General features: G+C 44.2%; 1 protein-coding gene across 1 annotated transcript in view; it reads left to right on the top strand.

The window, feature by feature from the left end:
- The window catches only part of DOK3 (docking protein 3), a 123,701-nt gene that overhangs the window by 51,338 nt on the left and 45,791 nt on the right, over positions 1 to 26,572 (top strand). The window contains exon 3 of the mRNA XM_078652764.1: positions 14,370 to 14,493. Coding sequence (XP_078508890.1) covers positions 14,370 to 14,493 — 124 coding nt within the window. The remainder of the gene's footprint in view (positions 1 to 14,369; positions 14,494 to 26,572) is intronic.

The raw sequence follows: 26,572 nt of genomic DNA, 5'->3' as shown, positions 1-26,572 counted from the left end.
CCATTAACAGAATTACTAAATCTAACGTATAAAAAAGGAGATAAAATCCCAGATTCCTGGAATGACGCAACAATTAGCATAATTTTAAAGCCAGGAAAAAATCCAGCAATATGTGAGTCATACAGACCCATCTCACTGCTTAATTGTGATTACAAAATTTATATGCAGGTCATGGCGAAAAGATTGGCAGTGATAATGACAAAACTGATAAATCCTGACCAAAAAGGCTTCATAAAGGGTAGGCAAATACAAGAAATCACTCATGAACTCTTTGCCGCAATAGATATAGCCATCGCAGAAAAAATACCATTAACCATAATCACTTTCGACGCTGCCAAAGCGTTTGACAGAGTAAACTGGTCATTCCTTAACAAAGTCATCGATAAATACAACCTAGGTGAGCACTTCGGCAACATGGTGGCAGAGATATACACCAAACCAAGGGCTAAAATATTAGTCAACGGGAATCTCACAAACAACATTGATATACAAAGAGGGACAAGGCAAGGATGCCCACTGTCGCCCCTGCTTTTTAACCTGTATATTGAAGCCCTCGCAATCTCATTAAGAAACCATGCCACAATAACCCCATTCCAGCATAAGGATTGGTCGAAAAAAGTGGCATTATATGCCGATGACCTAATGATTTTCACAAATGACTATAATAGTTCTTCGGACGCAATAGAGTCTACAATAATCAAATTCGGAAAAGTATCAGGTTATCTTACAAACCAAGAAAAAACCGAGGCAATGAGCTGGAACACTAACGTCAACAACCCATACACAAAAGAGAAAATAAAATACCTAGGAATCACACTGGTGAAAGACATTGAAAAAATACCAGAGATAAATCTGAATAGAATCGCCATTGAAACCACGAAACTACTCAAAGTATGGGATGGGCTACCTCTCAGTTTCCTGGGGAGATCAAATATAGTTAAAATGTCTATTGTGCCCAAATTCACTTATCTATTTAATACAATCCCACTAAGTTTCAAGAGAGATGCCTTGAAGAAGATACACAGGAAAATCACAAGTTTTATTTGGTCATCGAAAGGAGCAAGGATATCTTGGAAAAAACTAAGGAGACGAAAACATGAAGGGGGAATAGCAAGTCCTGATCTAATCGAATATTGTAAGGCTTTCCAATTTAAAAATATGAGACCACTTCTTAAGACCTCCCAGTTTTTCCCTGAATTTATGCAAATTATGACGGACAGGTGCGATCATTTCCTATATAAATTTGGACACCCAAAATACTTCAAGAAAATAAAATTGAAGATATTGACTAATGCAGTAAAAACATGGTATCAGGTTAGAAGCACCTTAAACATACCATACTATAGTTCACATGCCCCTATCTGGGATTCACCAGGCACCCCAGAATGTTTAAAAGACTCCTTGGCCCTCCCTTTAAAGGAAAATGGAATTGTGAAATGGGGTCAACTGATGACAGGAAGCATCATAATCCCATGGAACCAGTTAGCAATGAATACAAACGAAACAGTGTCCAAATTTAAGTATTATCAACTGTCAAGCTGGGCAAAATCGATCACAGATAAAAAAGAAGGAAATGAAAATATGGAGAAAGAAATGCTGAAATCCTCCCCAATAAAAAAGGAAATATCCAGGTGGTATTGGGCTCTAATCACAACAGGAGAAGAAGATGTACAGATTCCGGAAACATTATGGAGAAATGACATTCTAGATGTAGATGTATATAACATTTGGACAAAATCACTGGAAAAATTTTGGTCTCACATAAAACCAGCCGCACTGAAGAGAAACCATCTTTTTACAATACATAGGGCATATTGGACCCCTAAGAAACTATCTAAATTCAGAGGTGCCACCGTCAAAGCTTGCCTAAAATGCGGTTTGGAAAGAGCAAACGATATACACATGTTTATAGAATGCCCCATGATAGACACCTTCTGGAAAGAAGTGGGTAAGATGATAACATTGGTTCTGGGAAAACAAGTAAATGTGAGTATAAATCTTATTATCTTTGGGATTGACTTAAATAATGAATTAGTTAAGTTAACTAAAAACCAAGAAAGCCTACTGTTTGTATTGATACTTCTGGCTAGACGTCAAATTTGTATAAATTGGATTAAACCAGCACCGCCTCGGTATGGGGATTGGCTAAACTCAGTAATAAAAACTAACAGAAATGATAGACAAGGGAAACCAAGTAAAAAGTTTAATTTTTGGGAAATCTGGGAAAACTTTTATAATTTGGAACAGGACTCTTAATGAGTAAATGTGGTCTCGAAATACAAAGTCCTATGATTAAAGCGGAGACAATAATTCAGACTGGATTTATTCCCGTCGAGTAGCCAGGAAGGCTAGCTCACCCCCAAGATACCAGAATTATTGACTATGGCAAAGGTTACAGGAGCCCACAAATCCAAAAAAAAAACAACGGATGTGAGAAACACCCCTCCTCAGATAGACAAATATGGGGTCGTGAAGGTAAAAAATGTTTTGGATGGAACGGGCTCCCGAGTAAAACCTTAAGCATATATATCGCAAAATGAGGACAAAAAAAAAAAAAAAAAAAAAAAAAAAAAAAAAAAAATACCACATTTGCATGTTTTTGGGACCGCCTAGCAAATTTGGGGTTCCCATGAGATACTCTACAGAATACAATGAAACCATTACAAAGTATCTATTGCAGAACAGTTAGCCGCTTCGGCTGGGTGAAGGTGCATCTTCCCAGGCACATCTTGGCCGCCACCTCTGGTCGGCAGTCGTTCAATGTCACCAGCCGAAGACAGACATGCGCAGAAAAGCATTTGAATATGGCTGCTCGGGTGTTCCTCAGACCCTCAATATCGCGGTACATGAAAAGTAAGCGAAAACAAATTAAAACATAGAAATAAATGAATACACTGTATACCATTAATAGCTACTCTATACCCCTTTAACTGTAATATACTAATGCATGAGTGTTTTAGTGCAGACAGACAACAACATAAAACATTTGCGCAAGCTTCACCATGTGAGAATACAGACAGCCATCTTAAAAGCAAGTGCGCAAGCGCAAAGTTTCCCACCAGAACTGCAAGTGCGTCACGTCACGTGAGTGTGACTAACGCATGCGCAGAAAGAAACCCGCCAAGCAGCGGCCATTTTAGGAACAAGAGTTATTGAATTAGTAAACACATATGCAAGCGTCTCTAGGACACCCCAAAATGTCAGAATAAAGGGAAATTAGTAAGACGAACAGGTTGAATTATATGGTTATAGGTTATTTGAGGTTCATGATACGAGCAAGCCGCGTAACGTGCGAATTCTTGCTCCATCACTTTCACTCCGCAGGAATACATGCTGCCACATTAGAAGCTCACCTGGCCCTGGCCGGGAGAAGCAGGGGTCCCTTAAAACCCTGGCGGCTTTGTGCAGAGTTAAGCAGTTTACCCATGCAGTTTTCCTCTCCCCCCCTCCCTTCCATCCCTCTCTCCTCTCCCAACCCTGGATCCCTCTCTCTTTTGCAGCCCTATTTCTTTCATCCCATTTTATAACTTCTGAACTCTCCCCATTCAACCTCTCACTTCATCTTTAATCACCTCTTGCCATTCTGTCTTTTCACTGCCCTCATCTCTAACAGTCTCTCTCATTTATCTCATGACCTCTCTGGCCCGTCACCACCCATTCCCCTCAGCACTTCTCATTCACCTCATCTCTCCTTTCAACTTTCTGTCTATTTGTATCTTACACCTCTCCGGTACCCCCATTCATCTTTCACATCTCCCCTTTGTTCTAACAGAAGCCCTCACCTTTGGCTCACACTCACTTCTAGCGTGTCCACACTTCTCTTCTGCAATTTACATTTCTCCTCATCCCTGACCTCTTCAATCAAATTCTCTCACTCCCTTGCTGTCCTCTCTCATCCTCTCATCTCTCCTCACCAAGCAAACGGATCGGACCTGTATGCTCCTCTCAGCCTGTGCCACTCTGCTTATTGTTCCCTAATTCAAGAAGACATGAGTTGTCTGTCTCGCTGTTTTGGTGCAGGCCGCGCAGTTATGAGACTTGCACCCTGGTTTGCTTCGCTCCACCAAGAATCGATTATCCTTTAAGATAAAAACCTTTCTCTATGCTCTGTAGGTTACCCTAGTTGGCTGGTTCTCCTTCTCCTTCAGTGTGTTTCTCATTTGCCTACAGGCAGCAGATAATTATTAGCCCCAGCACATCTTTTGGTAACCGTAGCGCACTACAAATGTAAATAATAATAATCGGCAGAAGCAGGGGAGCCACTAGACCAGAACTTCGGGGGCGGGGCTCACACTCCCAGCCAGGGCTGGCCCTAACACTGGTTGCACACGGTGCAACAGTCTTTTTTGGTGCCCCACCCCGTTTCCTTCTTCTCCATGAATTCCCTCACTACCACTCACCAACAATGCACCTCATCTCTCTATTTCATTTTTTATAGCACTACTCATAGTTTACTCACACTCATTTCTGTGATCTGCATGGTACATTTTCTTTGTAGCAGGCACATTAACCCTCTGCACTGTGTGGGTGACAAGAGTGCCCATGTGAGTGCACGGTGAGCGATGCAACAGTGTGAAAGTAGGGTGAGAGGAGTGACTGCAGGGTGAGTGAGGTGACCGTACGAATTTGGGTGCGGATGCAAGTTCAGAATGGGACGAATGAATGTATGATTACTGCTTGGCTTGTTTGAGTGAGTTGTATAGTCAGCAGTGAGGAGAACAGGTGAGTGAAGTGTCACATGAGTGCAGGCTGAGTAGTGTGCTCATGTGACTGCAGGGTGAGGTATAGGGTAAACAGTGCAAGTGCATTGTGAGTGGAGAGAAATCACTGTGAGTGCAGGGTGAGCAGGTGAAGGTGTGAGTGCATGGTGATCAGTGTGAGTGCATTGTGATCGCTGTGAGTGCACGGTGAGCATGAAAGTGAAGGGCGTGAATGAGGAGTGAGTTGTCTGAATGCAGGGTGCATTCCCAGACACTTGAAGTAACTCAGCATGTTATTGACAGCGACGTAGGGTTTAAGATCTAAGTTAAACTATTGCTATTATGGCATTAATCGGGGATCGAGGGTGGAGGAGATAAATAATGTGCTGATCCTGCAACAAACTTCCAGTCCTATGGTTAGGTTACCAGCAGATTATTTTGATGGCCCAGTTGGTACAAAAATAAGTAGTCACCTAAAGCTGTATTTTAAGCACTTATATGTGCATACTTAAAACAGCAAATATAAATAGAAAGCACTTTTAATTGTGTTCTAGGAATGCCTCAATGATCCATGACTGATAATTAAAGAGAACAAAGACAGAAAAGTCACATAATGAATGAATACATACTTATTTATTTATAAATCTATTTAGTGTCAAGAGGAGGTCTCTGCAGGCTCTTTAAACAACACACGCAGGCATTGTACTTTTGGCAACCCTACTTTATATTCCTTTCCATGAAATGCATTTGCACACTACAGCAGTAAATGTAAAATACAAATGTAAGGAATAGGCAGAGTAGGACCCAGGGGGTACTGGAATCAGGAAAAAGCACTAAGCCTTTGTAACCCGTTTACAAAGGCATGTAAATATGTAAATGGTCTTTAAAGACTTGTGAAAAACTCTGACGGGTGTGCCATAGATAACACTCCAGACACTGCCCAGCTGAGGCCCCAGCAGCTCCAGTTGCACTGCAGCAGTCCGGGCTGAGACACAGGAGGGGGAAGGGGGGGCTGTAGCCCTTGGTCCTGAGCAGAAGTGTGACTAGAAATGCACGACCCCCTTTGCATCGCTCCACGGCCCCCCTGAGGGTCACGCCCCACAGTTTGAAGACCCCTGGGCTACAGGGTCCAAAGTAGCAGAACAATATGCCACTGGAGATCTCATCAAACCATGTCTTTGAGTTAGCACTGATAAGGCACAATTATCTCATTCACAACAAAATAATGCTAATTCTTTTGTGTAATCTTGCATTCCAAGAGCAGGGGCTTCGCACAAACAATTTCTTAATTTTACAAAAGCCTCCATGCTTTTATCATCCCATTGTGTAGGATCTTTTGCTCATTTTCTGGTCATTTGTATTAGCGGTTTGGCCAGTAAGGAAAAACCTACAATCCATTGCCTACAATGCCCTACAACACCAAGAAACATTCTGATTTCTTTCTGGGTCTGTGGTAACTGCATCTGTTTTATTATTTAAATTCTTTCAGGTGTCACTCTCCTCAATCCTCTTTCTAATTGATGACAAAATTGCAGTTTCTCTGGTGACACCTTGTGCCTTCCGCCAGCCAAATGGTTCAACAAAGCAATAGAATCAAGGACACACTCATCTCATGATTTGAATGCAATAAGCAAGTCATCTGTATATTGGACTAAAACTAAATTTCTGGGCATCACTAGTGTTTCTAGACACTTTTTCAAAATCTGATTGAAAATTGAAGGGCTTGCTGTGTACCCTTGAGGAACTCGATTCCACACATAGATACGATTTTCAAATGTGAACGAAAAGAGATACTGACTATCTGGGTGCAAAGGGATGGAGAAAAATGCATGACATAAATCAATTACTGTGAACCATCATGCATTCCATGGTATTTGATACAGAATTACTGTGGGTTTGGCACTACAGGACAACAAGGTACCACAATTTTATTTATTTTCCGCAGATCCTGTACTATCCGATATTTCCCATTAGGTTTCTTAATGCCAATTATAGGTGAATTACAAGGACTACTCCTTATTTCTTTTAAAATGCCTTGTTGAGTCATCCGTTCTATTTCTACTATGATACCTGACTTGAATTCTGGGCTCATTTTGTACTGTCTCGTGTTTGGATAAACACCACCTTCTTTCACAGTCACTTTTACTGGATCTACATTCGCCATTAACCCTACTTCTTTTCCAGTGAAATCCCACACTTCCGGCTTTATAGTCAATTTTAGTTCATTAGGTAAGTCATCTTTTGTCATCATTGAATACATCTCATCTACCTCTGTTCCTTGCTTTGCTAACATTATTTTGTAAATACCGTCGTCATCAGGGGTCTGAATTGCAACACCATACGGTGTACAATAAATTGTACAGTTCATTTTGCATAATAAATCCCTACCTAACAAATTTACAGGACTAGAACTCACACTTCAAATTTGTGCATTCCTCTAAAATTACCAATGCATACCTCCATGGGTTCTGTAACTGGAGTTCTGATCTATTTATTTGAAACACCACCTACTTGGATTGCCTCACCTGAGAGGGGTAGGTTTGGGACATCTGCTGTTCTCACAGTAGAATGGGTAGCACCAGTGTCCAATAAAAAAGTAATCTCCTTTCCCTCTACTTTTCCGTCAATGTATGAACCTGACTGATCTACCTGTAGGAATGCGCCAAGTACGCACTCCTCTTCCCCCCTCCTCAGGCACCGTCATAGTTCATCTTCAGAAGAACGACTGTTTTGCAAAAGAAATTGTGAAGTTACTGAATTTTGCTTACCACTTTCTCCTGGAAATCCGGCAGACACACTGTACTTTGCTCTGTTCACAAAATTTGGCATAGGGGCAGGTGGTAACTGACTCTGTGGATTTACTACCAGTTGCGGTTTACTCAACATCACCTCATTCTGCGTCTGTGGATTTAAATTTTGATTTGGGCAATTATTAGTTTGAATATTTTTACACTCTTTTTTTTCCAATGTCCCAACTTTCCGCACCCATGACAAGGAAATGTCTTCTTTTCTTCCTCTCTGCTCATTTTCCCTCTCGGTTTTCCTCCACTATTTTCATTCTGTCCAGATCCTCTATTTTGATCATTATTCTGATTATTTAATTTCTGCTCTTGTTGCTCTGCCAATTTTACTTGTGCCCACATTACTTTTTCTTCTAATATCTTGCACTTATTTTCTATCTCATCTCCGCAGTATTTTGCATACTTTAAGACTTCATCTATGGGTTTCCCTTGCCCACGCAACATTTGAGTTTGGATCATCTGACAAATCTCAGGTCTCAGTCCAGATACAAAATGATACACAAAATGTCCCATACCTTTGTCACCAATATTCTAAAATCCACCATACTGCTTAAACACATGTAGCAGACGTTCATAGTAGGCATGTACAGTCTCATTTATTTCTTGTGTGGTTCTATCTATTTTTATCCAATCTGTCTCATTTTGAGGAATTTTCCCTTTTAAGAAAGTAATCACCTGGTGATATTTCTTCATTACTTCTTCTGAAGGTGCTCCGGTTTTCTCATCTCTTGGGTACTCATCACTAGGCCAATCAACTGTGATTTAACACTCTGTCCATAAATCTGCAGGTACCACTATGTCAAACAGACCATCCACACTTTCAACAAAACTTTAGAAACTTTCACAAACCTTTCAATCTGTCTATACCATTCAACTGGCTTCTCTCTCAATTTTGGGAAATCATTAGTAAATGATAAAATATCTTGCCAGGTCCATGGAACATGCACATATCCTCATTCAGGTACTTCTCTCATGGGACATAATCTTTCTTCTTTTTTGGGTCTCTTAATAAATATTCTGATGCAGTCATGTTTGCCTGTGCTTCTTCCTTTTTCTTTGTCCATCTTGTTTTCCACCTGTCTAATTCTCCCCATTTCTGTAAAATTTTCATAAATTTTTTAATCTGTAATTTTCTTCTGACGTATTCATATTTTCTAAATCTTTGTCAGTAAACTCTGCTCTATAGGGTTTCTGCAATACCTTTGATTTCCCTATTTCAATTCCCATTTCAGAAGCAAGCTCTGTCAACTTCTCATGAAATACTTTGACATTTCTGGTTATGCTTCTACATATAAACAATAATTCTACTTCGCTATACATATTCACCTGTCTAGTCCTACATTTCCAGCTATCATTTCTTCCAATTCCACTTTTACTTTATAAATGGCCAAAATCTTTGGCTGAGGAATCGGTTTGTCTATTCCCTGTGCCCACCTTTCTAATTCTTCTGGTGACACTATTGTGGCACTTTTAGTCCATGTGGAGGTTTCTAATCATATTTCTTTTGAAAAACTAGGTGTAACTCTTCTTGGGGTTTCATTTGTCTGTTCTCTTACTGGTAAGTCCATTAGTGATAGTATTGATTCACTTTCACTAGTTTGATCTTCAATTATTATGTTCTCTTTTCTAGATGCTATTATAGGAGTGGCCATAACTGGAGGGTTTGGACAATTTACTTTATCCCCATATAGTTGGACAACAGATCCTATAGTCACTGGTATAGTTAATGCTTCAGGGTGTGCACTCAATTGGGTTATTTTCTCTATTAATTCATCTCTATTTTTATTTATTGCTCCTCTTTCCTTTTCCTGTAGTATTCTTTCATTTAATGAGGCATGCAAAATTTGAGGAACTAACGGTGTTTCTAAAGAAGGAGCACTCGGTATAGTCCTATTGGGTCCCTCCTTATATGGCCGAGGATTCTTTGTTAGGATATCTTCCATAAACTCATCTTCTGATTCTCCACAACCTGTCAAATGTTTTGTTTTTCTTGTACACTTGCCTCCAGACTGCTCCTCTAACATTAATACAGGATACAGTCCTTCTGTGACCATTGCCTGTCTCCATTGTTTCATCTGATCTTCACGTGATACATGCATCTTTTTAGGATAAAATCCTCTATAGTCCCTAGTACTTCTATTTTATTTATTTTAAAGCTTATAAAGCGCACGGCTACCCCCAATGGGGGTGTCCCGGCGCTGCGAACAGCAGTCAACCAAAAGGGGCACAGCGGAGTCTAGACATTAGAAAATAACCAGGTTTTAAGTCTACTCCGGAATAGTGACTCTGATGTCATGAAAAGCAGGTCCGGAGGAAGATGATTCCAGAGTTTTGCAGTGACCACAGCAAAAGCCCTACCTCCCGTTCTAGGAAGACGGAAACGGGGGGCGTATAGCAGGCGAAGATGATTAGATCTGAGAACACGAACCGACTGAACAGGTTTCAGCCTGTGTCTCAGATAAGCAGGGCCCAGACCATTGAGTGCCCTAAACGCAATGACCAATGCTTTAAATTGAATACGATAGGTCACAGGCAGCCAATGAAGTTTAGCCAGGTATGGAGTAATGGAGTGGCGGTACGGAATGTTACAGATCAGCCTGGCCGCGGCGTTCTGTACGATCTGCAATCGTTTAATCAGATAGGCCGGGGCTCCCCCATACAAACTATTTGCATAATCCAAATGGGACGTGATTAACGCATGAACCACAGTTCTCCGTGAGTCTAGCGGAAGAAAGGGGAAGATTTTTTTAATCATACGGAGTTTACCAAAACATGCTGCTGAAACTTTATTAACTTGGGTCTTACAAGACAAAGCATTATCAAATTGAAAGCCCAAATTTCGTGCGGATAAGACAGGAACTGGAGCAGGGTCCAATTCAGCAGGCCACCATACTCTAGCCGGGAGAGGAGATTTTTGATTAAAAAATAGGACCTCAGTCTTATCCGCATTAAGTTTCAGATTGTTGGTAGTCATCCAGGAGGAGATGTTGACCAGGCATTGTCGAAAATTGGACAAATTGCCTTCAGAGTGATCTCTAAATGAAAACACAAGCTGAGTGTTGTCAGCATAAGAGATCACTCTGACTCCCCAGGATTCAACCACATCCGCCAGAGGTGAGAGGGAAACGTTAAAAAACAGGGGTCTGAGTGCCGAACCCTGCGGAACGCCACATATCAAAGGTTTCTCTGCAGAAGCATAGGGCCGGAGGAAAACCTGCTGAGTTCTATCTCTTAGGAAGGATCTCACCCACGCCAAAGGCATCCCCCCCATGCCAGTATCTCGGAGGCGATCTAACAGGATGTCGTGTGAGACAGTATTGAAGGCCGCGGATAGGTCGAGGAGGACCAGCATGGCCTCCTCGCCCGCATCGACGCACTCTCGAATAGTCTCCGACACCTCCAGAAGTGCAGACTCAGTGCTAAAGCCGGGCCTAAAGCCCGACTGGGAATCATGAAGAAGTTGATTTGATTCCAGATGTTCCGCAAGCTGCTCCTGCACCACTTTTCCAAGATTTTAGCAGGCTTAGGGAGGAGTGAGATAGGTCGATAATTACTAAAGAGAGTTGGGTCAGCATCAGCCTTTTTCAGGATAGGAATCAACATGGCCTGTTTCCAAAGAGAAGGGAATAGGCCAGAGGCTAATGAGAGATTCCAAATCTCGAGAAGTGGATTAAGGAGCAGGGGAGCCAGATTGCTTAGTACTTGTGCAGGGGCAGGGTCAAGAGGAGAACCTGATTTACATCGAAGTAACAGAGTCTGGGCATATTCCACTGTTAGGGGTTTAAAAGAAACAAAAGTGTCCTTATGAGTAGTTTTGGGAATGGATGGTAAAGAAATCCCAGTCTAGATCTGTCTCAATCAAATGCCTCAATTTCCCATTCTCCCATTCTTCTAAGGCTTCATACTGTGATAACCTGGGTCTGGGCTCTAATTCGTTCATTCTATTCCTTAAATTCTGAAGGATTCTACAATTGAACGTACCATTTTCTGGGAAAGCCAATATTCCCTCACCTTTTGTATACTCAATCCAATTTTCCAACCATACCCATGTATGATAACCCTTTTCCATCATCATAAATGAGGCAAGAGTCTTTGGATAAGAATCAATTCACTAGTCCTCATGGGTTTATCTTTCTTAAAGTAATTCTTTATTCTATGCATCAGGGACATTTTTCTTTTCTCTCCATACATATTATGACTTGGTCCTCTTATGTATTCTTGTCTTGCAAAACCCAAATATCTTCTGTCTGGGCGCTTCCCTATTAAAGTTGGATCGTACTTCCACATAAAAACTCCGTTATCTATTACTATTACCGCTTCAACTTTGTCAAATAATAAGTTCTTTTGTTTACACTTTGATTCTCCAATCTTATTGCCGCTTTTAATCCTTCATCCAATCAAGCTTAATTTCACAAAATTCTTTTAGCCAATACTAGTGCTGCTCTATTTTGATGTCAGTATTCACTCCTTACTACTGACCCCTCCTTTACAATCCTCAGTAAATCACATGCCTGCTGTTTCAGCCAATCCCAGCACGGCACTCTGTGATGTCAGTGCGATAACTGACCCTCCCTTTACAATTCCCTGTCTTTGTCACACACCCGCTGTGTCAACCAATCCCAGCGCGGCACTCTGTGACGTCAGCGTATCTCCGGCAGCTGACCCTCCCTTCACAAGGTAATACGAAAACTTTATTTCTTTGAACTTTCTTCAAATTTTCATTAATAACGACATAAAACATTCGCTACTCTGTCTGTTTCATAAACCTCAAAGAATGGTTGATCTCTTTTACAACGAGTAAAACCTTCCGTTTGCTCTTCAGACACTGCGAGTAAAACTTTTCCATTTACCCTTCACTCAAGCTCAGAAGAACCTACTACTCTTCCAGTGTTACCCTTTCTAGGTGATATAACATCAAAGTTTCACCAGCGAACTCTTTGCTAACATCCATTCTCACTTATTCATAAAATTTCTAAAAATCAATGAATAACCTCACTGCAGTGTGGTTTCCACTCACCACCCGCTAAACACTTCCCAGGAATTTCCAGACGACATAAAACAATATACGAACTGATTTGTTAATACATAAATCTATAACCAATAATCACCAAACTAATCAATAACAACCATACCTCTGCTGCCAGCAAACTGATCCAGCGGGCTATTAACCTGCGGACATCTATCACTAAATGCTCATCTGGGCCCATAAACACACTCACACAGTGTAGGTCGGTGAACACCGCTGGGGATCAATTTATAGGGCTAACTTCATGCGTCCGTTTGCTTATCAGTATTTGAATCTTTATTAATACTAAGCCCTTTCTTTCAATTGAATCTATTTTAGTTGATTAGAGTTGATGACCATGACGTAGGTCCTATTTACCTGTTTCTTATTGAATAACCACAGACTCTGGTACGTTTTAAATGTTTATCTAAATTAACCATATAAGCAAAAACAAATGACAGTGTTAACTCCATCTTTCGGAAGAAGTAGAATCTGTCTATCCAATTTAAATGAAAATTTCACAATAACGAGTACCTCAGGAAAAAGAGGATAGAGAGAAAAATCACATGGACACAATACATGGAGTTATATTTACCTAGAATGGTGCAAAAATCAGACCCCTCTGGCCAAGAGTTATGGGCCCCTTAAAGAGTTCAGGTGACAGGTTCTTCAGGACAGGATAGGACAGGACAGATGACCTCTACTGGATTCGACGCCTGCATCTCACCCCTCTCTGATACTAACTTCCTCTCGGTTCTTCCGCAATCTTTTTCTAATTCTATTACCTCCTCAATTCTTCTGTGATCTTCTAATTTTAATTTGCTTAACAATTCTAAGTCTGCTTCGTCAGGTATTTGATCAGCATTTGGACAGCATCTCTGTCTTTCAGCATTCTGGCAGCGACTGCTCTCTCTAATTTAACTAACTACCCCAATTATACTTTCTAATGGAAAGAACCGCCCCGAAATGTTTCAACCTTATGAAACTCCTAATTCTGATTGGGCAAGCTGAGGGGATGATCATCACACCATGCTAAGTTGAATACTTTTCTAAACGTTCATTGTTTTAAGTTACCACCCATTAATTTTTTCTCCCAAGCTTTATTTCCCACCAATATTTGTAAACTTATTGAAAATGTATAAAATTTCACAGTTGTTCATTTGAATCTTCAGGGTATTCAGCTGGTTCCCTGGGTACGTCTAGTGAGTGTCCTTGGACGAGTTCTAAGATTTGAGCTCACTGCTCCGGAGTAGTCTCTCCTGTGCATGCAGCAACCTCACATGGGTGTCAGATCTTAGTTTTTCTAGGAGGCCCAAAATATGAACTAATAGCGAGGTCAAAAAGACAAAGTATTAGACTCAAATAGAATGATTTAACTGTATACCACCTATGTCTACTCTAATCTCATTTACTTAGAAAGACTATTTATGCATTAGCATTTAGTATATAACACAGTTTAGTTTCAGCAAAGCAGATGCTTAGCACGTGAGTTCTCAAGCGGCCATTTTAGTTGCTATTGCGCAGAAGCAGAGTTTTCCCTCCAAGCGTTAAGACGTTATGCAATTGACGCACGCGCAGTTCATTTTCCTGCGTTAGCAGCTATCTTTAGTTACACTCGGGTTACTTGTTTGTAAAACACATAGGCAAGCTTCCTCTTTTTGTAGAAAATGTAGAATCTTGTGTAAAATTAGTATTACATACATTATTAATACTTTGTTACAAGTTTACATGAGAGGATTACATCCGAGCAAGTCTCTTTTTCACGAGTCCTTGCTCCATCACATCTGCACAAAGGCACCATCAGGACATGCTGGCTGCTACTTCTTCTCAGGTTCACTTTTCTGCTTTTGTTTAAATTTCCAGAATCCAAGACAACAAAACCATTCCCAAGAAAGTGTGCAGGTGGCCAATAATGGAACTATGGCTGACATCACTAGGGACGAGGTCATCATCAAGGACAATTCCATCTACTCGTCCTGGAATGAGGGTATGTTGAATTGTGAGTTGGGAGCTATTAACTGAAGAGGAATGATAAACTTTTCTCATTTAGAAACTTGGGAAAGCTGTAAATCTCTGTACTACAGTCAGAAACCTGCGCACGTCATTGGCTGATGTTATTGAGAAGTGCTTGAGTTGTAACAAAAAAATAATAAACAAAGTTTTCCCTGGGAGTTTTCTACTGGCACTGCTGAATACCGAGGTAGTTGAAAACCACGGCTGTCAGGCTTTATTCCTCCTCATGCCTTTTACTTCCACTACCCTACACTTCCTGTCTTTTTATCTCATTTTGTTGCAGGATATCTTCCTTACCTCCCTGCTTTCAACCTTCGTCACTATTTGCATATCTTCTTATTCGTCCTCTGTTCTCCCTTTTTGTACCCTTTCGTATCTTGCTCTGAGTCAAAGTCAGGTGATAAAAGATAAGTCCTGGTGTCCATAATGTGCAAGAGCCTACCACTTGCTATTGTGCCTTCCTCAAGATTTGGTTTTGTTTATAAGACTTCACCTAAACCTCTTTAGTTTTGGTTTGACCTTGCTAAACAAACCTAGAACTACATTGTTCATGAGTTTTGCTTCTATAAAGGTGATGCCATGAGCAATAGAAAGAAGCTTGTCTTTGAACGGCTTAGGTACCAGTAGCCCTTGTAAGTTAATTTGCTGGTTTGGGGGGAATTTAAGGGTCCTGGGCCAGGGCAGACCATGATACTGAAAGTAGTAGTGATCTGCACAGACCACCCCCACGTCAAAACACCCAGTCGTCAGCTGCCCCCTGCCTTCTCTCTCTCAATGGGAAGACTAGTGCACAGGCATGCGAACAGTCAGTCAATAGAGTAGATCAGACCTACATACTGAAGTGTGTAAAATCAGGCAGGTAACTTCATTTGTTCTCTCGTGCCCGGACGAATGTGAGAACTGAGGTTCCTCCATACATTGCCTTCCTCCTAGACTGTATTCTAAAAAAAAACAAGATTATTAATTTATTGTATATGTCTCCTATTGGGCAGTGTAGGGAGACTGAGACGCCCAGTGCAGTTGCCACCAGCCGTCCTCTGGCGTGAAGAGATAGAAGTCCTTCACTATGTCTTTCTTTACCCTCCTGGGAACGAATTCCATGAGCTCAGCCGGTTATTGGTTCTCTAATCAGGCCAGCCAGGCGCTGCAGGATCGAATGCCAGCCAACCAGTGGCACATCCAATCAGTCTCCCTTTGGAAACATCGGTTTTACCTTTGTCAAGGCTTGTGCCGTACAACACTGGGAAAGCTGATACTATCAGACAGCCATCTTGAAATCCTATAATAAACAACAGAAAAAACTGAATTACAACATGGCCGTCATTTTGAATCTACACTAGACATGGCAGCCATCTTAATTGTATATTTTTCTATTATTATAGTTTTACTGCTGCCAGATGGCCACCAAGGTACATCTACATGCAAAGTGACACAATGTGGTAGCCAACCTAGAACAGTGTAACTATATATAAACAATGCTCAAATATAATTCCAAGTTGGCCACCCAATAGTTTAGGCTTTATAAACAGGAATTGGCTTTATAAAGCCAGTTCTGGCAGCAGCGGTCATCTTTGTATGTCCACGCTTTACTTAGAGACTTGTACATGGGGAAAAGAGGGAGAGTTTATGAGGGCAACAGTGGGCACTCATAAAGTAGGAGGGGGACAAAGAGCTGGGGAGAGAATGTGGGATGGACAGCAAGACACGGAAATACTAAATGTAGGCAGCAGGGAAAACAGGAATTACCCTTTTGTCCTATTGAGTGGAAAAGTGAAATGCCATCGAAAGAAGCTGAAGTAAAAATCATTCCCCTGACTTCAGCAGTGGAAGGATGTAACTCAGCCAATCAAAAGCTATGGTAAACCAGAAGTGCTGTTGGCATGAGACAAGTAGAAGAATAGGGTGGAAAGCTATCAAATCAGGAGCAGGGAACTGATTTGGACAAGCAAGCAACCTAATCATCTGCAAGGAGTAGACCAAATACCCACTCTAGTGCATCCAGTGGTGGGTGCAATATTAATTGCATATGATAAAATATGACACTGCAGAGTTCTGAATTTATCACGTGCAATAAATTGAACCAGTTGCGAGTTTTGCTCTAAAATGGGGCAAAACATACAGATTTTGTAGTTTTGGGACCAACATCTACCTGCTCTACTATTAACTGTGCATATTACCCCTGATAAATGTCAGTACATTTCACCTGCCAAACTTTACCTGGGGAAAAATGCAGTGGTGCAGTGTTTATCATGAAAATTGTAATTCTCATTTGTGCAGCACCTGCACATATTGGAATTTACAGAGGCACTCATAATTGGGCCTAAGTATATATTATACTATTGATTAGAAGCTGTTACATCGAATCCGCAAATATGGACATCGAAGCAGGGCATCAAGGGGCCTTTATTGATGTCTTTCTCAGAGAAAGAAAAAAAAATCTAACTTCCAGCCTGTCCAATGCCGAACTGCAATGCAACGTCACCAGAAGTACCCTTTGTGATACAGGGTTGAAACAACATGATGGATGCTGTTGTTTACCAAAGGTGTGCGAGTGCAAACGATACTATTCAATTCAAATTGATTAATCAAGTTACCACCTCTTAAATTTACCTTGTCAAGTGTTTCACTGTTTATGGTGCAGGAAAATGGGACTGTTAAATAAATATCTTGTCGCCTGCTGATTCACGTTATTTTTTTATTAGTAATATTCTGTACATTAATTTGCCCAGCATAGGATTGTATTTCACATGTAATATTGTAATTCCAAATGTAATTATGTAGTGCACTCACTACCCCTAATGAAGCGTTGAAATGATTTTCGGCAAGCAGCACGCTACGGACCAGCATCTCCAGGTCTATGAAGCGATTCATAATGCTCCCTGTTTTCCTGTGTCTAAATAACTCCAGTATGCCACTCACAATGTTGCTGAGTTCATTATAGCCTGTTATGTCAGCTACTGCGTTGGTGAACTCGCGCCACAGGTTCTTGGCCATCAGATAGATCAAGGGCATATGTGCCATGTCAGCATCAGGCTCTGTACACCACAGACAAGTCAAAGCAGTTCTGAATATTCTGTGGAGTTTTTCTGGAGTGAGATAAGCCCTGTGTAGAACGTTGTGTTGTATATATTGAAATTTAGCATTAAGAGAAATTTTGCATCAGTGTAGGAGCACCCTATCCCATTCTTTCTGCCTCAATTCCCGGGCTATATCCCTCTCCCAATTCATTCCTGTTGGTTGTTAGTAATGGGTCCTGTAAAGTGTGTGAGAGTGCTCGTGTTAGTCACAATACTAGGCGGCAGCCCGCACCTATAGTGTGCAAGGTGTGTACGAGTGGGTGCTCATCAGGTACTGTGCCAAGTATTTGCTGCAGCTGGCTCAGTTCTGCCACCAACCATCTGTGAGCTAGGAAATGTTGCGCTGGGAGATCATTGTTGTCCCTCAATTGCTCAAAGGGAGTTAGTACACCATACTGGACCAATTAGCCCAAATTCCCCATGCCGGCTGTCTCCCATGTCGCCATCCCTTTTCTCCCGATCAGTTCCCTAAACTGTCGGATAGATTTCAATCGAATCTCAGCCGCCTATTGGGGTATATTCAGCATAAGGTGCAGACTCCTAAGGAAGCTGCCATTGGCCACCTGCAGTAAGCCATTAGCCCAATGAGGGATTGCCCCCATGGTATTCCCGTACTACCTGCTCCACCAGCCAATGAGCGGGACACTGCAACTGTGCCGCTAGATAACAAGGCTAGAAATATGGAGCCCCAAGGCCTCCCCATTCCATTGGCAGTTGCATCTTATACAGTGTTATTCGGCACCTGCCCCTAATCCAAACGAAGTTCCCTAACATGGCATGCAAAGTGCAAAAGGTACTCTGAGGTATTCTCACTGGGAAATTATGGAAGTAGTATTACAGGCGGGGGAGTATCACTTTTTTCGACAGTGACTGTTTACCTTGCACTGAGTGTTGGATCGTGGAGGGAGGCAATAGCTTTCATAAGGTTGCCAACTATAATGTCATGGGAGGTATTGTAAATATTGGTGCCCAAGTATCAGAAGGTGTGCGACTCCCAGCAAGGGGGATGTGCTTCCACTTCCATTTTTTGTGGCGGGAACTCCTGGTGTATCTGGAACAGGCAGGTGTTTGACCAGTTCACCCACAGCCCGAGCCAAACCGTAACTCTAACCAAATGTCTGTTATCTCAGCAACGCCCTCTTGTATGTCCCGTGTATATATTAGAATGCCGTCCACATATAAGGAGATGACTTGCAACACCCCCTCTTTTGGTAAGCCCCACGCCTGACCCTACTGTCTGAGCCTTTGCACAAGCGGCTCCATTCGCTAGAGCAATTAGGAGCGGGAGAGTGGACACCCTTGGCGCCTACCCCTACTCACTGTGAAAGGGGCTGAAACACACTGGCCTATCTTCATCCGTACCTTGGGCTCTGAATAGAAGAGCCTTATGAGTCTCTGCAACTTGCCATCTATGCCCATAACAGTTATGGTCAGGAACATATATCTCCAGTCGAGCAGTCAAATGCTTTCTCTAGGTCCAACAACATGCATGTCACATAAGGCATTGGCTGGGCACTATCTCTAGCACTTGGTGGAGCCTACGTATGTTAATTGTGGTGGACCTGCCCGGTATGAAACCATTCTGGTCCGGATTGACCAGGCAGGGGAGTCGCTCGAGCAGCCTCACTGCAGTGATCTTGCTTAGTATTTTGTAGTCTTTTCCGAATGATACTATCTCTATGGTGTCCCTACCTGATTTTGGAAGTAAGACCCTCTATTAGAGCAGCCATGTATAACTCAAACAACTTTGTGGTCAGTAGGCCTTCGTACACTTTATAAAATTCAACGTGTAATCCATCCAAACCCAGGGTCTTACTTGTGGGCTGCAGCCCTGATAGCTGCCTGGATCTCCTGCTCTATAATGGCGGTGTTTCGCTCCTCCTTATCTGGTGGCTCAATAAGGGGTAATGAGACCTTGCTGAGGAGCTCCCGGATTGGGTTTAACTGTCCTCGGGGAGGGAGGGAGGTCATACAGTTAACGATAATGGGTAGTGAATGCTGTGTGGCTAGCCATGTCGTAGATACTCTTATCATAGTGACAGGGGTGGTTGGTACAACGCTTCTCAGCAGCCATGCCAACAACCGGATGGATTTTTCACCTTCAGCATTCATCTTTGCTTGGTATGCTCTATAAGCCAGGCATCTCAATGTTTCAATAAGGTAAGCATGGCACTCCGTTACTGCTGCTAGTGAATTAAATTGAATATAAGTCTTGTGGAGCACAAACTTTGCCCAAGGGCATCAAGGCACTACGGATAGAGCAGGAGGTTGGAGGAAGCACAGAGAGGGCCTAGCAAGTAAGAGTGAAGAGCCATGTTTTTAATGCCTCGCAGAACAAAAGGTGAGAGTTTTGCCCAGAGATCGATAGGGGGGGAGAATTCTAGAGCTTCGAGGCAGCAACAGAAAAGGCTGTTCCCCCCCACCTGGCTCTCCTGAACCTGGGAACTACCAACAGGTTTTTGTTGGCAGACCGCAGTTGTTAGGCAGGGACATACTGTAGGAAGAACCGTTTGATGCCTTTGGGCCAGTGTTGTGAAGAGCCTTATGGACAAGGCAGAGGGCCTTGAACAGAATTCTCTTTGCTAAGGGAAGCCAGTGCACCTTACGAATGGATGCCGAAACAGGGTGGAATTTGGAAAGATCCATAACAAGTCTAGCGCTGCATTCTGAACATGCTGCAGTTTGTGGCTGGAGCCCTTATTGATGTCCAGGTAAAGCGCATTACAATAATCCAGTCTGGACGGAACCAGAGCTACCACTTCTTGCTTTCGGGAGGAAAAGGAGAGACAAGGAAAGATCTTCCTCAAATCCTAATGATGTCAAAACAGGTGGATTACGTTCTGTTGATCTGGGGATTAAAAGAGAGAGCTGTCAACAATGACACCAAGATTCTTTGCTGCTAAGGCTGAACAGGGGCATGAACCGAGCATTTCAGGCCACCAGGAGTGGGACCATATGGTTTATTGGCTGCCAAATATCAAGACGTCTGCCTTGTCCCCATTGAGTCGCAGGTAATTGTCTACCATCTAGAAGGCCACAGCCTGCATGCAGCTCTTAAAACTTGCAGCCAATGCCTCAATACTGTTTTTAATTGATACAATCATTTGTGTGTCATCCGCATAGGATAGTGCCTCCAGCCCAAAAGATCTGATAACCTTGGCCAAAGGAGCGACATAGATGTTAAACAGGGTTGGGCTCAATGATGAACCCTGTGGAACTCCGCAAAAGGTATGAGTGGCATCAAAGTAGAAGTGATCCACTTTTAATCTTTGTAGCCGATCCATAAGAAATGAGGACAGACGCATCAGAGCAGAGCCTATGACCCCAATTTCTTTAAGATGGCCAACCAGCCTCGTAGGCGAGATGGTATCAAAAGCCGCAGTTAAGTCTAGGAGAATTAAAAGCGAGGTGTACCCAGCATCTACTTGAATGTATGTCATTTATAGCAGAAGTTAAAGCGGTCTCCAGGCTATGGCCACTCTGAACCCATGCTGGGACCCATCAAGTAGACGATGTTCCTTCAAATAGGAGCTAAGATGGAGATTTAGATGCTTATCCAAGATCTTTCAGGTACTGGTAGCAAAGAGTTAGGCCGATAGTTTTTAGTTCAGAGGAATCCAATGTTATTATTATTAAAATTTTATATAGCGCACAGTTACCCTTGGGCATCCCAGCGCTTTTCCAGACACCATTTAAAAAACGGTACGTTCAGTGCAGTCAAACAGGGAAAAGGTAGGTTTTAAGACCTTTGCGAAATCGCAGTGTGCAAGTCTTAGCGCGCATTTCAAAAGGAAGCGAGTTCCACAGTTTTGCTGTATTAACTGAAAACCTTCTCCCGCCCGTCCGAGCCCTTTTAACTCTGGGGACTGAGAGAAGATGTTTTTGATTGGACCGCAGTGTTCTACTGGCTTTATATGGGACCACTAGGTTCCTCAATATTGGAGGGCCCTTCCCCAAGAGGATTTTATGGGCAGTACAGAGTGCCTTAAATTTAACTCTTTCTCGCACTGGCAACCAGTGCAGCGCCTTCAGGACAGGTCGGGCGGACTGTGACCTAGGAATGCCCATGAGCAACCTTGCCGCCGCATTCTGGACCTGCTGGAATTTGTCCAAGGTGGATTCCGGGGCGCCCAGGAAGATGGCATTGCTGTAATCCAATCTAGATGTAATCAGCCCCTGGATCAACAGCTTCCTTGATGTTACAGGCAAAAGAGGGAAAATTTTGCGCGCTGACCGTAACAGGGCAAAGCACACTCCCGCGGTTTTCTTGGCATGAGTCCTAAATGACAAATCTTGCTCTAGCCAAACCCCTAAGCTCTTGATAACCTCTTTTGAGGTAGGAAGGTCTCCCATACAGCTCGGCCAGCTAGTCAGAGGGAGCGAGGGATTTTTACTCCCTAACAGCATTACCTCTGTCTTCGAGCCATTCAGCTTCAGAGCTGACTCGTCCATCCAGGTATGAACTTCCGACAAGCAGGAGTGAAGTGAGTCGGGATTCTCTACCAGTTGGGATAAGGCCACCACCAACTGCGTATCATCCGCATAACTGACGATCTTAATGTCATAGGGGGCCACCACGTCCTCCAGGGGGGCCATATAGACATTAAACAATGTCGGGCTGAGGGAGGAGCCCTGTGGCACACCACACTGGAGGGAGATAGATTTAGAGCGATAACTGCCCTCCCAAACCTGGTATGACCGTCCGGTAAGAAATGACCTCAGCCATTTCAACGCGACACCAGACACACCCACCTCAGACAGCCGTCGAATCAACACCTGATGGTTCACGGTGTCGAACGCCGCACTGAGGTCCAGGAGGATCACTGCCACTCACCCTCCTGAATCCAAAATGCGTCTGGTTTCATCGACGACTGCCAAGAGGGCAGTGTCGGTGCCCTGGCCAGGACGGAAACCGGTTTGTGAGTCTCGAAGCAGACCATTAGCTGTAGGAGAGTAGGGTCTGCAATCCTATGATCACCCAGATTTTTTGCTTTTTGCTTCACTGGTTTACGACTTTCCCTGGCTGTGGGCCTGCTAATCAGACCCACAGCCTAGCTGTTCTCTCTACTCCAAATTGTACCCAGGTACTGAATTGGCACTGGGCCCTCTCCAAGTCCCTGTACCCAGGGCTGAGGTGCACCCAGAAGTCTCCCAGGGGCTGCAGCATGTATTATGCCACCCCTGAGTTGACTAACTAAATCAGACACAACTGGCTGCTTGACAGCTGGGGCAAGGTGGTGTAATCACCCTTTGCTTTAGATATAGTATTCCTATATCTAAACCTAAAATGGACACATATATTCCTATCAGTCACTCCTATGGCAGGCCTTAACAATCCTGAAGGCAGAGTGCGTGGAATAATGTGAAATGGTGCTCTGGCATGAGCTGAGCCCGTTTGCAGCTTGCGGAACCAAGTCCTAATAGCTGTTCCATGATAACGCTATACCATATACTCTTAAGTGCATTATGTACCTCGCGGTCATATGCTAACTTTGGTATAACATTATCAAAACATGTCGAGTAAGGTGTCATACGAATTGGAATACTAACCCCTCGCCAATTCTGGCGACGGGGTTAGCATGCCACCCTTCTAGAGGGACACGACATGTTGGTAACCTGTAACCCCGGTTAAAGTCAGACATAGCCTCAGCTCCACAAGATGGATGCTGCCACCGAGACACAAGTCTGCCCTCCTGCTGCTGGGAGTCCTCCCAGCACAGGAGGCAAGGACAAAGGGTTTCCTGCCAGGGGCGGTGCCAACACCGTCCCAGACAGGATTTTGTGTATCCTAGGTAGGCAGGGCTTTAGAGGAAGGTGACTGCAAGTGGCACCCCGGTGCTCACTATGCATAGGCCGGCTTGAACCAGTTCCAGGGGCACTCCAGCCCCTGATCTGGGGAAAAGCCCGGCAAAGGAGAGGGGTGTAACCACCCCCCTCCTAGTCCCACCCATAGGGCAGGACTTAGTCGCGTGCCAGCCCCCTTTTGCAGGATAAAGGTAGGAGCAGGCCCCCTTCCAAATTAGATCATCTTTGAATCCTGAAACTACTTTCCACGAAAGGAACTCAAGACTTCTTCCTAAGATTTCTCCCTTGTGACTAAGGAGTAGTCACCCTGCAGCAGCAGGCACCAACCAAGCATTGTGGTCTGCTGTAAGTCTCCTCACCGGATCAAGACTGCCCAGCTCGACGAGAACCGGCTTCCCTGGCACCTCTGACCTCTACCTGCATCATCAGCCCAGCTGTGATTCGTGGGTGTGATGAGACCTCGAGGGACCGGCCATCTTCCAAGACTGCACGACGCTTGACCAGCCCGACTCCCGAGTGACCCTCGACCGAGTGCTTTGGGGTAAGAGAAGCCCCAACCCTGAGCAGCTCCAGCACCGAAGTTCAGCTCCCCTGCATCCACGAGATCTGCGTGGGGCCCTTCTGCTCTTTGCTGCTCACCGCGTTGTCCAGGTCGCATGCCCGTTGGCTAGTGGCCCTCTGACGACGAACTTCGACGACAAACACCGCTGGTCTGGTTGCTCCAGACTGGCCCTTGCTCCCCTCCAACAGAGGAGCGCCCTGGACCCTCCTGGTCCACTCCAGACGCCATTTTAAGTCCACCGCGTGGGCTTGCATTTGCCAAGACTGTGAGAAGTTGGCCTGATATGCAGTGCTCACTATTCTAGTGATCACTATGTATCAGTCCAAACAACCCTTATTGATGATTGGTTGTAAGTCAACCTTATAGACCAGCTATCCTAGTAGCATGGATACGAGCAGTCTAAGGCTAAGACTCTAGAGGGCGTGTTAAGCCAGCTGTTTTACCATCACATTACCCCTTGAACACCCAGTGAAAGGACACCACACAAGTTGTTATGAAAATAAACAGATATTTATTTATAACAAGACTACCCTGAACTCTTTATGAGTCAGGGAGCTAAGCACACAACAAAACTCTTAAGAAAATACTTTAAGTCGCACAATTTACACAAATGCCCGAGGGGCACGAAAAACCATATACTACAAAAGTGGAATGCGAAATTACTAGCAGGTAAGTACTACTCTCATAGGCTTTGGGATCGCTAGGACTGGACTACTGAACCTTTAGATTACTAGCAGGAGACCTAGGGACGTCGTGTGCAGAGTGGGAACTCTCACGCGTAATGCGGAACAAAGTCTATGGATCCTAGTAAATGCAAAGTTAGTGTTTTCGGGCGAACCCGACTAGGTAGGACAAAAATGAAAGTGGATCTAGACACTTAGAGAGTGGGCCTACGCTGGAGCACCGGAGTACTCGGTTTACCTAGCCCTGGGGCTGCGGCTGCATAGGGTTCAAATGTCGTCGGGTTTCTCCGTTGATGAACCAGGAGCCTGAAGAAAGGAGCTGCTGGCAGGCGACCAGTGAAGAAGTTCGTGAGGATCCAAGCCTGGATCAGGGAAGAAGAAGACCTGAAAGCAGAGGGGACCAAGTTCTGAATCACTAGCCAGTGATTAAGTGGGCACCAGGATGGCACCGGGCGAAGTCACCGCAGTCAGGTGAGTGGGCGCTGCTGGGCTCTGCAGTCTCTCGGACCAGGAGGCGTTGTCGGCGACCAGGATGGAGGTGCGAGCTGTCCCACGAAGGTTCTTGCTGTCGACGTCGCTGGACCCAGGATTGGGCAACAAGTCTTGACAAATGCAAGGCCCACGCGGTGGACCTAAAATGGCGTCTTGAGGGGACCAGGAGGGTCCAGGGTGCTCCTCTTTTGGAGGGGAGCAAGGGCTAGTCTGGAGCAACCAGACCAGCAGTAGTTGTCGTCGTGGAGCGTCGTGAAGGGGCCACTAGCCAACGGGCAAGCGACCTGGACAACGCGGTGAGTAGCAAAGAGCAGAAGGGCCCCACGCAGATCTCGTGGATGCAGGGGGGCTGAACTTCGGTGCTGGAGCTGCTCAGGGTCGGGGCTTCTCTTACCCCAAGGCACTCAGTCGAGGGTCACTCAGGCGTCGTGCTGGACAAGCGTCGTGCAGTTCTGAAGATGGCCGGTCCCTCGAGGTCTCGTCACACCCACGGATCACAGCTGTGCTGATGATGCAGGTTGAGGTCAGAGGTGCCAGGCAAGCCGGTTCTCGTCGTGCTGGAGCAGTCTTGACCCGAAGGAGAGACTGGCAACAAACCGCGATACTTGGTTGGTGCCTGCTGCTGCAGGGTGACTACTCCTTAGTCACAAGGGAGAAATCTTGAGAAGAGTCTTGAGTTCCTTCTTGTAGAAAGTAGTTTCAGGATTCAAAGATGATCTGATTTGGAAGGGGGCCAGTTCCTACCTTTATCCTGAAAAAGGGGGCTGGCACGCGACTAAGTCCTGCCCTATGGGTGGGACTAGGAGGGGGGTGGTTACACCCCTCTCCTTTGGCGGGCTTTCCCCAGGCCAGGGGCTGGAGTGCCCCTGGAACTGGTTTCAGCCGGCCTATGCACAGTGAGCACCGGAGTGCCACTTGCAGTCACCTTCCTCTAAAGCCCTGCCTACCTAGGATACACAAAATCCTGTCTGGGACGGTGCTGGCACCGCCCCTGACAGGAAACCCTTTGTCCTTGCCTCCTGCTCTGGGAGGACTCCCAGCAGCAGGAGGGCAGACTTGTGTCTCGGTGGCAGCATCCATTTTGTGGAGCTAAGGCTATGTCTGACTTTAACCGGGGTTACAGGTTACATACATGTCGTGTCCCTCTAGAAGGGTGGAATGCTAACCCCGTCGCCAGAATTGGCGAGGGGTTAGTATTCCAATTCGTATGACACCTTACTCGACATGTTTTGATAAAGCGATTCCAGAGTTGGCATATAACCGCGAGGATTATAATGCACTTAAGAGTATATGGTATGCGATATCATGGAAACGGCTAAGGGATGGATCCCGAAAGCCGCAGACAGGCTCAGCTCATGCCAGAGCACTATCTCACACGATTCCAAGCACTCTGCCTTCAGGATTGTTAAGGCCTGCCATAGGAGTGACTGATAG

Source organism: Lissotriton helveticus, chromosome 7, assembly GCF_964261635.1.
Source record: "Lissotriton helveticus chromosome 7, aLisHel1.1, whole genome shotgun sequence".
NCBI lineage: Eukaryota > Metazoa > Chordata > Amphibia > Caudata > Salamandridae > Lissotriton > Lissotriton helveticus.
This window is presented reverse-complemented; position numbering and strand designations above follow the sequence as displayed.